This window comes from Bubalus bubalis, chromosome 20 (assembly GCF_019923935.1).
Source record: "Bubalus bubalis isolate 160015118507 breed Murrah chromosome 20, NDDB_SH_1, whole genome shotgun sequence".
Classification (NCBI taxonomy): domain Eukaryota; kingdom Metazoa; phylum Chordata; class Mammalia; order Artiodactyla; family Bovidae; genus Bubalus; species Bubalus bubalis.
In genome coordinates, this window is record NC_059176.1 from 47,402,337 (window position 1) to 47,418,661 (window position 16,325).

The 16,325-nt window shown below is 45.6% G+C and overlaps 1 protein-coding gene and 1 pseudogene across 7 annotated transcripts in view; one reads left to right on the forward strand and one right to left on the reverse strand.

The window, feature by feature from the left end:
- The window catches only part of PDE8A (phosphodiesterase 8A), a 143,630-nt gene extending 127,815 nt beyond the window's left edge, over nucleotides 1-15,815 (reverse strand). The window contains exon 1 of one of the 7 annotated variants that reach the window (XM_025271685.3): nucleotides 15,716-15,815. In XM_025271685.3, the coding sequence (XP_025127470.1) occupies nucleotides 15,716-15,727 (12 nt within the window). In that variant the 5' untranslated portion in view covers nucleotides 15,728-15,815. Of the gene's footprint in view, nucleotides 1-10,255; nucleotides 10,363-14,564; nucleotides 15,653-15,715 lie in introns of those variants that run through there. The other 6 variants (XM_025271683.3, XM_025271684.3, XM_025271681.3 and 3 more) reach the window with 6 other exon arrangements.
- Nucleotides 3,980-4,089, forward strand: LOC112581044 (annotated as a pseudogene).
- Nucleotides 15,816-16,325: the final 510 nt, after the last annotated feature.

Here is a 16,325-nt window from a genome sequence, read left to right on the forward strand (position 1 = left end):
GGTATGATACAGCTATTAGATAAAACAAATTACTGAAATGGAAATACACAGATTACTGGCTGCAAAAAGTCTATTGCCAAACAGTATGTACTTATGGTGGTTCCTCAAAAAATTAGAAACAGAATTACTGTATGACCCATCAAGTTCACACCCCAAAAGAATTGAAAGCAGGAATTCATAGATATGTATACCCATGTCTGTATGCAGCATTATTCACAATAACCCAGAGGCAGAAGCAATCCAAGTGTTCATCAATAGACGAACGGATAAACTAAATGTGGTGTGTGCATACAATGGGATATTATTCAGCCCTAGAAATGAAATTCTGATACATGTTACAACATGGATGAACCCTGAAGACACTGTATTATGTGAAATCAGCCAGTGACAAAGTATGTGCTCTATGGTTCCACTTACATGAGGGACCTAGGGTAGTCCAAAGGGAATGGTGGTTGCCAGAGGCTGGGGAGGAGGAAATGAGTTTAACGTCTAAAGTTTTAGCTTTGGAAGATCAAAGGGTTCTAGAGGTTGACAGTGGTGGAGACTGTAGAAAAATGTGAATGTACTTAATGCCACTCAATTGTGCACTTAAAAGTGATTAAACTGGTAAATGTTATGTATACTTTATAATTTTTTAAAAACCATTATGTACTGTATAATCTAATTTCAGTGGAAAAATGTAATTATATACAAAGATAGATGGGGGAGGACAGGGAGACAGGGGAGGGAGAGAAAGAGGAGATGGAGGGGGAGATAAAGAATCTGGAAGGACATGTACTAACATGTTATAATAAATGATCTCTAGCTGTGGAGGCACTAGCTAATTTTCCATACTCTGTATATTGCCTCTGTAGAAAGATAGGATGTTGTATAAAGCAAATAGGAAAAAACATAAAAGGAAGAGTATAGATTTGATTTCACAAAAATATAAAATGTTTACAATTTTAAAAATAAAATATTCAGTAAAGAGAAAAAGACTAGAGAAAAAGATATGCAATAAGCATGAGCGATCAAAACTTAATTCCCAAACACATTAGAAAGCTCTTATAAAATTTTTTAAATTCTAAAACCCAGAGAAATAGGCAACAGACACAAATTCAGTGAAGGCAAAGTTCAAGTGTTCAAAACACACTTGGAAAAGAAAAAGGTAACCATAAATGAAATAAATTATAATTAAAATACCAATACAAAATATCACTCTCCCACAATCGGATTGTTGAAAGCCTAAGAAGTACTATCATATACTCCTGTGATATTAAAATTTGATCACATCTTTCTGGAGGGCAATTTAACAACGTGGATCATGAGCCTTTAAAAGTTAACAGTCATGGGACTTCCTGGTGTGCAATAGGTAAGAATCCGCCTGCCAATGCAGGGGACACGGGTTCCATCCCTGATCCAGCAAGACTGCACACGTCTCAGGGCAGCTATGCCCGTGTGCCACAAACGCTGAGCCCACGCGCCTGGAGCCTGTGCTTGCAGCGAGAGAAGCCTCCTCAACGAGAGGCCCACACACCACAGCGAACAGCAGCCCTGGCTCCCAGCAACTAGGGAAGCACGGCGCAGCAACAAAGACCCAAACAAAAAAGTTAACAGTCACAGTACTATGAATCACTCATACATGAAACAGATGAATCTCAAAAACATAATGCTAAGTGAAAGAAATATTATATAAAAGATTGTATACTACATACTTCCACTTATTGTGAAACTCTTAAACAGACAAAGCTCACCTGTGGTGGGGAAAAAAATGAAAAGGTGGTTGCAAGGATGGCAGGAAAAGAGCCTGGGAAGGAGCAAGAGTGAACTTTCTGGAAAGACAATATTCTAACCTTGACAGAGGTTTGACTTACACAGATAAATGTATGCATCTGTCAAAACTCAGCAAATGCACAATAAATGTTTATGCATTTGACTGCATATAAATTTTATCTCAAAAGAAAAATCTAAATACTGGACTAATTAATGATATACACACTGCAATATTTTAGGCAAAGTCTGCTGCTGCTGCTGCTGCTGCTGCTAAGTCACTTCAGTCGTGTCCAACTCTGTGCGACCCCATAGACGGCAGCCCACCAGGCTCCCCCGTCCCTGAGATTCTCCAGGCAAGAACATTGGAGTGGGGTGCCATTTCCTCCTCCATAGGCAAAGTACAGATGTCTGCAATTACTTTAAAATGCATCAAAGGAAAAGGAGGTAGAGACGACAGAGACCGACACACACTTGTCTCCTGCTTTCTGTGGGCACTGCTTTCAAGACTCCCTCAGATACCAAGTCCATGGATGCAAAAGTCCCTTATATGAGAGGCACCGAAGTTACACACAACCTAAGTACAGCCTTCTGTATGCTTGTACTTTGAATGGCTTCTAGGTTACTTATACTACCTAATACTATGTAAATGTTACATAAATTGCTGGAAACACAATGTAAAGGATATGTAAATCGTTACCACAAGGCAAATTCAAGTTTTGCTTTTTGGAACTTTCTGGATTTCCCCTATCACCCCCTCTCACACCCTCATTGGTTGAATCCCCAGAGGTAGAACCCATGGAAACAGATGGATGAGCATATATGATAAAGTACAGTAAAGAACATATATGATGCAACATATATGCAAGCAGAGTAAAATGCTACCATAAAATACAGGAGTTTGGGGTATACAAGTGCTCACTGTAAAATTCCTTCAAGAATTTTGAGATATTGTCTAATGAAATGTTAGAAATATTAGAAATACTAAATAAACGTCAACAGCCACAAGGCAGTCCTCTGGAGTGCTGGAATATTCCCTCCTGATCTGGGTGGTCATTACATGTAGCATATATGGGTACAGTTCAATCAAGCCATACTCTTTAAGATTCTATATACTTTGCTAACTGCATTTATACGTCAAAAAATGTTTAAATAAACAGCATTCAGAATAGGACTTTAAAGCATATGTAATTAATATACTCAAAAAGATAACAGAGTATGCTCTAACCAAAAAAGAAAGAAAACCATGAATTAGCAGTTATAAAAAGCACACACCATAAATCTTGAACACAGAAACTGCACCATTTAAAAACTCAATGGGCTAGATAGCTGAGTAGACCCTGAGGAATGACTCAGTGAGCTAAGAGAGTTCAAAAACCTTTACAGATGCCAGCACAGAAATGGGGAAGTACAAGTAGTAAAGAAATACAGCACAAAGATGTGCCTAACTCCCATCGTGGGAGCAAGCTGCAGAAGGGAAGTGAGGAAATGGAAGAGCGACAATTCAAAGAATAACAGCTAAATGTTTCCTAGAACTAATAAAGAACAAATAAAGAATAAAACTATAAAGAAATATTTTAATTAATCTACATGAATGCAAGGAAACACCACCAATTTACGTGTTATCTATCTCCTGATTATGCAATTCAAGTGATCCATGTCCTTTTTCAAGTTTTCTAAGAAGAATATTACTTTTGTAATGAGAAAAATAAAAGCTTACTTTTCTTGTTTTGGTTTGTGGGGTTTTTTGTTTTCTATTTCACTTTTAATTGGAGGGTAACTGCTTTACAACATTGTGTTGGTTTCTGCCGTACAACACTGTCAGTCAGCTCTAAGTATACACACGTCCTCGCCCTCCTGAGCCTCCCTCCCACCCCTCCATGTCACACAGCACTGGGTTGAGCTCCCTGCGTTATAGAGTAACTTCCTATTAGCTATCTATTTTACATATGGTAATATATATGTAAACACTTATGAAATAAATCCAGAACCAAGAGACAAGAAAGGTTTTTCTAAAAACTCCCCAGCCTCTCTTTCCTCTGGCTTCTACCCTGGGCTATTACAGTGAACCTGCTGCTGAAAGAAATTACCACGACCTTGGGCAAGTCATTTGATCTCTTTAAAGTTCTGCTTCTTTTAGGTCTTCAACAGGGAAAATAACACTGTCCTTTCTACTTCACAGGAGTTTAGAGAACATCAAATGAGATAATGGATAAAAACTGCACTCAGTATAATCTGATTTCTCTTCAGATCAAATAAATCTTTCCCCTTTTAATGAAGATTTCCATGGAGAGAAACAATTCTGAGACTCACAGTCCAAGAGAACAAACTTCTTGTTACCAAAGGGGAAAGACGGGATCCCGGGATAAATCAGGAGTTTGGGATTAGCAGATACAAACTACTACATTTAAAATAAACAAGGTCCTATTACTGTATAGCACAGGGAACTATATCCACTAACTTGTAATAAACTACAATGAAAAAGGATATATATAAACTTATTCACTTTGCTGTACCCCAGAAACTAATACAGTGGAAAGCAACACAAAGTGCAAACCAACACAACAGTGCAAACCAACTATATTTCAATTTTTAAAAAACAGCAGCCAGTCACCTGGACAGCACAATACAAAGGGAGGCAGACCATCAGTCCTGAGCCACAGACCCCGTCTGCACCGCCCCTCACCCCTCACCCCCTGAACCCACTCCACTCCCCAGCAGGCCGCGGGCCTTGCCTCCCTTCCCAGAGCACTGCACTGCGCCCGGCCACACCTTGTGCCTGGCCCAGCACCACAGCCCCGAGGCACGCCCCACCTCCAGCGTCAGTGCATCTTCCTCCTAAAACTTGATAGAATATATTCATCCTGCAACCACAGTGTTGAAAATGAAAATGCTGAGGTTCAGAGGATGGACTCCATACGCCTCAACCTGGCTTTCAAGCCTCCCCTCCTGCCCCCAGTCAACTCCTCACTGCCTGTGGAACAGCCAACTCTCTACCCACCCAAGTCCTCGGGTCTTCTGAGCCGAGCCCCGAGCAGGCCAAGCCCCTCCCGCCTTCCGCCCTCTGCACCGATGATGGGTCCAGACCAAGATCCTGCCTGTTCCCTGAACACCCACTCCACCCCTCAGGCGCCACCCTCACTTCCAGGTCAGAGGCCCCACCTTTCCAGGGAAGACTACTACTGTCCTGAGGGCAGGGCCTCCTGCTTGGCTCCAGATCTTCAGTAGGAGGCACTCAAATCAACCTGCCAATCATTTCAGTCTGTAAAATAAACTTTCTCTAACTGAATTTTATAGTAATTATTTCTCTGGGTTTTCTTTATAGTTTTAATATCTATATGCATGTGCATATCACATACATTCCTACATAATATACTGCTTAGCTATTAATCTTTAAAAGGGTCACACTTTACAAATTCTTCTCTAAGTTTTCTTTCAACATTGTTTTGAGACTGATCTATGTTGACACCGGTAGCTATAAGCTATAAGCCATTCATTTTTTTGCTTGTTTTCCCTGAACTTTGAACTTTCTCTTTTGTATTAGGGTGTAGCCAATTAACAATGTGATAGTTTCAGGTGAACAGCAAAGGGACTCAGCCACACACATGAATCCATTCTCCCCCAATCCCCACTGCCATCCAGGCTGGCACATAACATTGAGTTCCATGTTAAGCCATTCATTTTCAAAGCTGAAAAGCATTCTTTTGCACAGTACTTATTCATCCATTATGTTGCTGAGGGATACTTGTGTTTTATCAAAAAGGTTGCTCTTATCAATAAAAGCAATGCACCTATGAACATTCTTATCCATATCTCAGCACACATGTATTTCTAGGGTTAAAACTGCCAGGTCACAGGGTCACATGTTTAGCTCTCCTTGGTAATGACAATGGTTTTCCAAGCAGTTGAACTGATTTACACTTTTACTTACACTGTTGAAGAATTCCTCAAAAATACTGTCAGGCTTTTAGAAGACATGGAAGCAACCTAAACATCCACCAACTGAGGGATGGATAAACAAGATGTGGTACATAAATACAATGGAGTTTTACTCAGCCAATAAAAAAAAATGGAATAATGCTATTTGCACCAATATGGATTGGATCTAGAGACTGTCATACTGAGCGAAATAAGTCAGACAGTGAAGGAGAAATATCGTATGACATCCCTTACATGTATAATCTAAAAAGAAATGATACAAATAAACTTTAAAAACAGAAAGAGACCTCCAGACTTGGAGAACAAACTTATGGTTGCGGGGGTGGAGGGAGGCATGGGAGGCATGGGGGGCAGGGTTAACTGGGGAGTTTTGGACAGACACACCGATGGGTTTGAAATGGACAGCCAACAAGGACCTGTTGTATAGCACGTGGAACTCTACTCAGTGTTGAGTGGCGGCCTGGACGGGAGGGAGATCTGAGGGAGACTGGATATATGTGTATGTATAGCTGGGTCACTCCACTGTTCACTTGAAACTGTCACAACACTGTTAATCAGCTATACCTCAGTACAAAATAAAAAGTTAAAATACTATAAGGCTTTTAAACATTTGCCCATTTGGTGGGTATAAAATATTATTTCATTGTGGTTTTAATTTGCATTTCTCCAATGAGGCTGACATTTTTCACACATTTATTGGCCATTTGGTTTCCTCTTTAATGAGCTCCTTGTCCAAGTCTTTGCTTATTTTTCAATTAAACTTTTTCTTATCTATTGTAGGAGTTCTATATATATTCTGAATACTAATCCTTCATTGGTATTAGGTGTTGCAAATATCATCTTTCAGTTTATGGTTTCCTTCCTTTTCACTCTCTTTTGTTGAGAAGTTCTTTATTTTAACCTACTTGAATTTATCACCCTTTTCCTTCCTGGTAAATGCTTTGCATAACTTATTTAGCGCAAACAGGAGACTGTTTCTCATTTGGGCTTCCCTGGTGGCTCAAAGGTAAAGAATCCACCTGCCAATGCAGGAAGCATTGGGTTCAATCCCTGGGACAGTTAGATCCCTTGGAGAAGGAAATGGCAACCTACTCTAGTATTCTTGCCCAAGAAATCCTATGGACAGAGGAGACTGGCGGGCTACAATCCATGGGGTGGCCAGAGTTGGAGGTGACTTAGCGACTGAACAACAGAACCCAGAGACCATGATGACACATTTATATTTCCTTTTAATACACTGTTAAAATGAAAACTTCAAAAAAGGAAGTTATATAAACAATTAACACATGAAAACATTCACAAAATGATTAGCCATCAAGGAAATGAAAATCAAAACCACAAGGACATATCACTATACACCCACCAGAATGGCTAAAATTAAGACTGATAACACCAAACTGGGGCAAGGATGTAGAACAACCAAACTTTCATTATACACTGTTAGCGGGAAGGTGAAACTGGGGAACCCTGAAGAAAGGTCAAGCAGTTTCTTAGAAAGCTAAACATAATAGATAATAGCTATCCTATGACCCAGCAATTCCACTTCTTGACATTAACCCAAGAAAGATGAAAGTACATGCCCACGTAGTAATTTATACCAAAATATTCATAGCCGCTGTACTCTTAATAGCCGAAAATGGAATGCAGGCCTAGCATCCACTGACAAGAGAATGAGTACGTGAACTGTGATCTAGTCACACAACAGAGTACAACTCAGCAAGAAGGAGCCACCTACTGACCCATGTGACACAGATGAGTCTCAAAAATACTACGCTGAAGCCTTAGACAAAAGAATACATTCAAGGTTCTATCTCTATGAAGCCTAGAATAGGCAAAAATACTTTATAATGGAAAAAAATATAAGAACTGTGGTTGCTGATGGGTAGGGTTAGGAATGGAGAAGGAGCACAGAGAACTTTCTGGGGTGACAGTAATATTCTGTATCCTGACAGAGATTCTGCATTACATAAGCATACACATTTGTCAAAAAAAAAGAGACAAATTTTGAATTCTAGGTGATATACATAGTGAAGTGTTTAGGAGTTAAGTATATTGATGTATGCAACTTACTTGGAAATGGCTCCAAAAATCAAACAGATTTCTGGGTGGATAGAGAATGATAAAGCAAACAAAGGCAGGTGTTACCTACAGAATCTTGGTGGTGGGTACACATGTGAGAATTCTTTCAACTTTGCTGTATGTTTGAAATTTTTCAAACTAATAAAATATTAGGGGAAAGATAAAAATGTATTTTTAAAAGGAAGGATTTGCTTTAAAAAATAAGCAGATAGAGTGTTTCCCTGGCAGTCCAGTCCACACTGCCAATGTAGGCGGCTTGGGTTCAACCCCTGGTCGGGGAACTAAGATCTCCCACGTTGTCCGGCACAGTCAAAAAAAAAAAAAATTAAATATAAGCAAATATATTTAAGCAAAGTTAGTCCTTGAGAAAGGTAACTGAAAGAGAAAGATCAATCCTTACATGTACTGGTGCTTTGGAATTAACAAAACATATGCACACAGACTATTTTAAATGATCTTCACCAAAATCCAGGTATTCTAGTCTCATTTTATGCTTGAGAAAATGTGGGTCAGAACTTGCTAAATATCACACAGCTGGTACCTCATGGTGCTGGCTTTAAAAACACACACCTGTGGCTCCTCCACTTCTATTCTTTCCAACACACCTCACTTGGGAGCTGCTGTAAACCTCAAACATGTGAAGACCATGTGGAAACTGTCCATGGGCCTCCAGCCCTTCGCTCGTCCCAGGAGCAAAGGACAAGGCTGAAGCGGTGCTGCACTGACGAGCGGGACGCGACAGGGAGATGCGTGCCGGCGGGCAATGAGCGCCGTCTTAACTGAACCTGAATTTTCAACCCACGCAGAGTAAAAGCTGACCATCCCCGCTCTGTCCATGGGGTTCTCCAGGCAAGAATACTGGAGTGGGTTGCCATGCCCTTCTCCAGGGATCTTCCCGACCCAGAGACTGAACCCGGGTCTGCTGCATTGCAGGCAGACTCTTTACTGTCTTAGCCACCAGGGAAGTCCTGGTGTTCTTTGAGCCCATCCAGAAAGTGTGGGGAAAGCTGAGCTTGCCTTTCCGTCTACGCGGATGAGGCCTGTAGCAAAGAAACTCCAGCACAAGACTTGTCAAAACAGCTCTCTCACAAGATAGTCCAGCACTCATCTTATAGAGCAGAACAGAAGCAGAGCAGAGGGACAGGACCCAGGCACGTTTGCTCAACCCTGACACGGCCAACATGAGAGGCAAAAGCTTTACTGATCTCCCTGCGGGTTAATCACTGGCTTCAGGGTATTTTGGCTTTTTGTTAAAGCATAACACACCCCAATAATTTCTGTTAAATTTAAACAGGTGAGATAGATCCATGGAATAGAAATAAAAGCCCTTTCAGCCTTAGAGACGGGTGTATTTATCCAAACACCTACTCAGTGCGCCAAACGCTTTGGGAACTGTACTGAAACCAGTGCATAGCCCCTGCCCTCCAGAGGCCTATCATCAAGCAGCAGGCTTGGGAGAGAAATCTGAGCCCACGAGAGCTATAGGAGAGGTGGCAAGAGCAGAGGAGAGTGCAAGTGCAACCGAGGGCTCAAGACAGGATGTGTACGTGTGGAACTGGGGGCAGAAGAAGGGGTGAGGGGTTGCCCTCCAGGCTGGCTCCTACGGAGGTCCTAACTAAGGAAGGCTACCTGCAGCCTGAGCAGGAAAGGGAGGAGAAAGCAGCCCCGAGGGATGCCTGCCGACTGATTATAGAGAGTTAAGAGGGGAGATTAGAGGCATTACCTGGGACAGGGCCAAATACAGCTGCAACTTCCACAGACATGAGAACCTAAGCTAGGACTGGATCTCCCCAGTAAATAAAGACTTGAAATTTTAATAACAGATTCAGGATGCCTGCTTAAAGCCCAGGTGGACCCACGATGCTCATAGCTGAGTGGGAGGCCAGAGAATGGTGGATATAACACTGGGACAGGTGGTTGGTTATCAGAGCAACCAGCCAGGAGATAAGCACCAGGAACAATGGATTTGCATCCCTGCTTAACTGTTTGGCCCTGGGTGAGTTTCTAACCTCTGGTACCTTATCTGCAGAAAGGAAATGACACCACCCACCTCAGAGGGCTGAAGAGAGATAAGGTCCGCAAGGCATCCAGCAAAGTGCCTACAACACAGGAGGCATTGAGGAAAGCCAAGTGCAACTCGGACGAAGAGCTTGCACTCCAGAACCTCAGAGTCCGAGGCCTCCTACCACTGACCCCTGTGCACGGAGAAACCAGGCGGGAGCCACCAACGGTGGACACACCCAAGGGCTTACCCATGTGCCAGTCAACTTCTCCCTCTGTTCTCTGATTTCTTTTTAATTTTTAAAAATACTCTGTCCTTTAAGGCATTTTAGGTAATTCTGAGATGACTGCCTCACCCCATGGCCTAACATCCCGAACCATCCCCTATGGAAGAACCCAATCCAAACAGACAAGCAGTCCAAGGGGTCACCATCATCACAAGACACTTGACAGGGAACGTTTGTGCCAGAAGGGACCGAACACTCACTTCAGCAAGAAGACGGTCAAGGCCGGCCGAGGGTAGGTCTGAGCTGACAGAGCTGTGACCTTCATCACATCACGCTTTTACAGTCATGGTGGTAATGACATTAAGCACTAAAAAAAAAAGTGTATAATACAAAGTATTTTATGTATATAATAGGCATTCAAGAAAATTTAAAAAGCAGTTATCTTTATAGCTAGGCTTAGCGAGATAATGAGATTCTATACACCAAAAGGCATAAGAACACAAGGGATTAGAGAACTCAGAGCCCATGAGCTCAAGATAAAATTCTAGTCACTTACTTCAGGAACAGAAAGTTGGGTCCCATTTTCTCAACTACGCTTTTACAGGCAAACTTTCAGTAATTTATATAATCTATAATTCAAGGGTCAATGACCTAACTTGGGGGGGGTGCAGGGAGAGTGGTCACTCAGGTCACACAAAAAGAAAACTTCACTTTATTTTAGGGAAATATAAGAGTTGGATTAATCCACTCTATATATTAACAGCAGACAACAAATTTTACTCCAGAGCTAGGAAACACTAAGAAACCAGCAAATGTTGATGGCCTAGGATGATTCATGTCACCAATTTTATGGAGGATGGTGGGCTAGCGGGGAAAAGGAGGGGGAAAAGACTGGGAAGAAGGAGAAGGTGGTGAAAAATTAGAGAAAACTAGGTGGAGGGAAAGAAAATGACACAGCAAATACTAGAGAAGGACAAACGGCGAGTCAGCCTGAGAGCTGACGGCAGTAACCCCTGGTCAGAGGTCAGCGTTGGCCGCGCTGTTACCGGTCACCTCTGTGTACTGCCCACCCGGCCGCACTAATCCTTAAGTCTTCACGGGGAAATCTGGGCTCACCAGAGCAAAGATGGATTATTTCCTGGGTACAAAAGCGCTGAAAGAGGAATACCAGACACTTGCAAAAACTCAAGTCTAAATTCTACAGCCTTCACTCTAGTTAAAACTGGCTTCTATTTCTCCTTTACTAGGACTGGCTGGATTTTCCATTTCTAACAGCCTAGTTCACACAATTCTCCAATTCAACCAATGTCTGTGGAAGGCCTACTGTCTGGGGAGGGAGAGGAGGGGGGCGGGCAGTGGGGCGGACACAGCAGAACGAAACAGAGGGGCTGCCCCTTCACAGGGCTGATGAGTGACACAGGGGGAGGGCAGACCCACCTTTAGTTGTTCCCTGCGTGTCTCCAGAAAGGAGGGGGGGGGGGGTGCAGAAGGTCTCCTTGGACACTCCCGCCCCCACACTCAGATCTTTCAAGGGCAACTCAGAGTCCTAGCCAAGGAGAAGGAAAACGGAGTAAATCTAAAGACTGACAAGAAAATATTAAATGTTACAGTTAAAGTGCACCCTGATTCAAAACAAAACAAAACTGTAAGTGTTCAAACTGAACACAGCATTCATTATCTGTAACCACAGAGACTATAACTCCTGAAATGAATAAACAGCCAGCGTATTTTTAGTAATACTTAAATGAGTTCATAAAGATGAGCCAACCTCCTGTATTACAAGATCCTGAAGTACCTTTGGAATCATTAAGAAGCAAATTATATTTATTGAGTTGTACTGTTCAGTATATTTCTTGCACTTTGAATACTGGTTATCTCATGTTAGGAATCACGACTTAACATGTGGCCTGCCTAAGATACACCGCAACAAATGGGCTCCATAATCAAACACGCTTGGGAAGTGTTGCACATTCTAAACACGGCTTGGAGGTTCACAATGTGTTTTAGGAAATTAAGTTTTCGACAAATCCTGTATTAAAGAAATCTGACCAATTTAGCCTGAGCCAGTATTTCCCTAACTTGACCACAGACCCTTTATTCATTTAATACTTATTAATGGTCCACAAATTGCTTCATGGAACACACGTGGGATACGCTACAGGTGCAGGGGATGCACTGCTTAATTAATCTGAAAATGCAATTGATTATCAATCTCCCAAGCATTCTGATGAACTGATGTTTACTACATGGTATAGAAATACAAAAACTTCCCCAGTGAATTTCTGACTGGAATTCACTCAATAAGCTGACTTACTATATTTTAATAAGAAGTTATTTTTTAATGAGCTAAAATTGGATCTTTGTATGTTTATATAAGGGAATTTAAGTTCATTGTGTAATAATTTGACTTTGCTAAATTGCTGAAAGCTTATCTTCTCTAAACATGGGTTTTTAAATTTCCAGAACATACTGAGTATCTTAATTTCAGAAGATTCATTCCCTTAAAGGGAAAAATAGTGAATTAAAAATATGCTGATATTTACCTCTGCCTGTCACTTGACAGGGCGCGACCTGGCGACTAAACCACCACCATCACTTGATCTGGGCTCCCTGGTGGCTCACTAGACAGGCCTAATCACAAACATCTGTAACTGAGATGTGGCATCAACATGCTGGAGTTCATGAATAACAAGCATGGGACTATTGATTCTGTGGCTGTGGTGTTATTTATAATTTGGCTCCTCCTCTTGAAAAACTAACCTTAAATCCTGCACCAGAGGTTTTACAGAATCCAATTCCAGTGACTGAAAAAGTTTCATCATTCTGTTAATAACAAAAATCAAACTCAACATTTATTTAGCACCTATTATATGCATGCCACTGGATTAAGCACTGTAATGATGAATGTATTTTTCCGGGTCCCCACTCAAGACAATGGTCTGACAAGACTCTTAGAAACTCAGGGGTTCTGACAATGTGGGTGGCAGAGAGCAAACTGCTGCACTGGAGATGCTTACAAGACACCTGGGTGAATTTAGGACATCCACAACTGCCCCCAATAGGCCAATAAGGCACAAGACTTCTTGAAAAACTACTGGTGTTAACTAAAACCTTACTATTACTTAATGCAAGATAACCAATATCAGATCTGGGTCAAAAACTTGAAAGCAGTTAAAGCTTCGCTATTCAACTTCACCTGTGTAACACTTTAAAAAAAAGAAAAAGCCAATTAGATAGCTTAACCCACAAGCATTACAAAGGTATTAAGTGCAGCTTAGGTAAGTAGTTCAAAACTATCACAGGGTTCTTCAATGACTCTAGGACTCCCAAATCGGATGAACAGAGTGAACCTGAATTTTCAGAGAGTGTATGAGAGGGGACGAGTGTTGCATCTACGTTATGCAACACTGAAAAAGACTTTTCACTTTCATGTAGAAAAGGAATGATGACTACTGGAAATTTAAGAGAGAAAATGAACCAATTTCTAACCCTCTAACTGGAAGATCTAGCAGTAAGCAAGAAAATCAAGACAATTCTACAAATTACTCTTCAAACACAGCAGCAAAGAGACTGATGAGCCTCAACAATCTATATAGCCGTGCATACAGGAATATTTCCCCCTAGATTAATACATAAACAAAAGCATGAATTCCAGCTCTAAAATTTCAAATCAGAGAACCAGAAAGCATCTGCAGTCTGTCTTCGTGAACTTTTTTTCCTTTTTTAAAAAAGGAAAAACACCTTTCCTTTAGAAAACCTTAACAAAGACGAAGCCCAGAAACTTTGGCAAAACACAGTCAAGGCAACAGGCGCTGGAGAAGACACGCAATTTTAAAAAGTTACCAAATGTCCCAGTAAGACTGGTTGATAAATTAACTTCGTTCTGCTGAATGCTTCAAAAACTGCGTTTCTGATAGTATTTTCTAATTACACAGGCTTTAAGAACAACATGTATGCTAATAAACGGGGACCTCAAATACATGTGCAATGAAGCAAAGCTGATATTCCAGATTACATTTTAAATAGTCCAAAGAAAATGGAAAACTGCAACTGCAGGCTTGCGCAAAGCCCAAACCGGGAAAACACAACTGGGCGGCAGGTCCAGTACCCTGGCTTCGCAGGCTGGCCGCCCTTCCCTTCCACCGGGAGAACCAGAAGAACAAAGTTCACACTGACTGAACGTTCAGGGTCGCGCCAGAAAATCCGGGGCGGGGGACGTCTCCGCACCCGCTGTCCGGTAGGGAATGGATTCAAGCGCCTCAGTCAAGTTCACGGCGGTCCCTCGCCCAAGACGGCACGACAGACGTGCCCCGGGAACCGACGCCGCGGTTCAGGGAGCGTCCTCCTCACAACTCGGCTAAGCGGGGCCCCCAGGACCGGGGTCGGTCCTCCTCCCGGCGCCGCCCCAGCCAGGACAGTCCGCGGGCATCCGTCAAAGCCGAGCGAGAGGGCACCGCGGCCGAGGACGGAGCCCCGCCCGGCCCTGCGGGAAGGCTGCCGCCCCGCGGGGCCCGAGTTTCACCGCGGACCGCAGTCCCGGAGCCGCCCGCCCGCCCGGCGCCCCTTTACCTTGCTGCCGTTGCCTCCGCGAGGCTCGGACTCTGCGAGGCTGGAACCGGGGGCCCGGGTCGAAGCGGCCGTCTTCTGGCCGGGTGGGAGGCTCGGCCCGCCGGGCGGGAGCGGCGCCGCCGCGGGGCCCGGCACGTCCTCGGCCTCCTTGCCGCCGGGGTACACCCCACGGCTCTCGGAAATGTGGATGCTCGGGGCGCAGCCCATGCTGGCGGCAGCGCCGCGGACACGCTGGCGGGCAGCCGCGATCCGGTCAGTAAACGGCCCGCCCGGCGCCTCGGGGCCGCCGCGTGCGCCGTGTCATCTCCGCCTGGGCGGGCGGCGGCGGCGAGCGCGGGTCTCCCGTCAGGAAGTGCGGCCGCCCCTTTTATCGCGGTGCGGGCGCGGCGGCGGCGGAGGCGGCTGCGGCTGCGGCGGCGGGGAGGGGGCGGTGGGGCGGGCAGCGCACCGCGGCCGCCCCTCCGAACATGCCCTTCCAGAGGAGGGAGCCGCCGGCCGTCTTCCCTCACATCGCCGCGCTCGCCTCGGCCGCGCCGCGCTTCCGGGGAATTTCGGGGGAGGAGATTTGCGCTCTCCCGGCCCGAGAGCCGACAAGTCCCCGCCGCGCGAGCGACGCCGCCCTCGCCGTGAGGCGGCGCGACCCCCCGGGGGAGGTGCGCTCCCGGCTACGCCCGCTCCGGCTCCGGAGGCGCTGTGGCCGGCGCGTCCAGAGGCCCCGGGCTCTCACGTCGCTCCGCCGGCCGCCCCACGGATAAATGCCCTTGGTCCGAGGGCTGGTGGCGGAGAAACCTAGACTAGATCTCTGGCGGTTGAGCGGTGCGGGCCCGAAGAATCCCGTCGGGACAGCAAGGCCGCGTCCACCCCGAGAGGGACGGAGGGACGCGGACCTGAGGCCGCGCCGTCGAGAAGCGCTGAAACGGCGGCGCTCGCCCAGGAGCTGCGGGCGGCGCGGCTCCAGCTCCGTATTCCGGGCCGGGTCTTGCCGGCAGCACGCCGCGCCCAGCCCCCAGCGGTGACCTCCAGCGGGTGCTGGCGTCAATGCAAAGCAGCTGGGGTGCCCGCCACCGCCTCCCGGCTCCGCCCGCCACGGAGCATGCGCGGCCACGACGGGAGGGGCGCGCGGCCAGGCTGCCGGAGGGAAAACGACTTACCCATGGCCGCATGTGGTCACCCCCGAGCCAGTGGTCTTGATCTCCGGCCTGTGGCCACTAAAACCCATACCGCAGGGTTCGAATCCCGGCTTCGGAACTTAGCAGCTGTGTGACTTCGGTCAGGGCCCTGTCACTGAGCCATTCAAGAGCCAGGAGGGCGGGGGGGCGGGCGGTGACGGGTATTACTGACTCGGGCTCAGTCAGTGTCCTCGCGCGCCAAGACCTGGAGCCCTAGGCCCGCCTACACCGGCGACTGGGAGGCTGGGATGACAAGAAGCCACATTTCGTGGCAGGCTGGGGATGCCCTCCTACTCGTCCTTAACCAGAGGAGGCCTGTGATGACGCCAGACGCGTTGGCAGAAGGGCACCCCACACACATCGCCACCCGCTCACTGTGTGACCTTGGGCGAATCCCTTAGCCTCTCTGTGCTGGGTCTCCTCCCACGATAAACTGGAGGGTGGCACCCCTGGGTGTGCATCACGTACCCTGGAGCTGCCCACCTCGGACCCCCCCTCACTCCCGCCCCTCCATCCCTGCGGCTCGCGGTCAGCCGAGACCCCGGCACTGCACGGCTAGTCCCTTTCCTCTGCCGCCGTCCACACCTTTCCT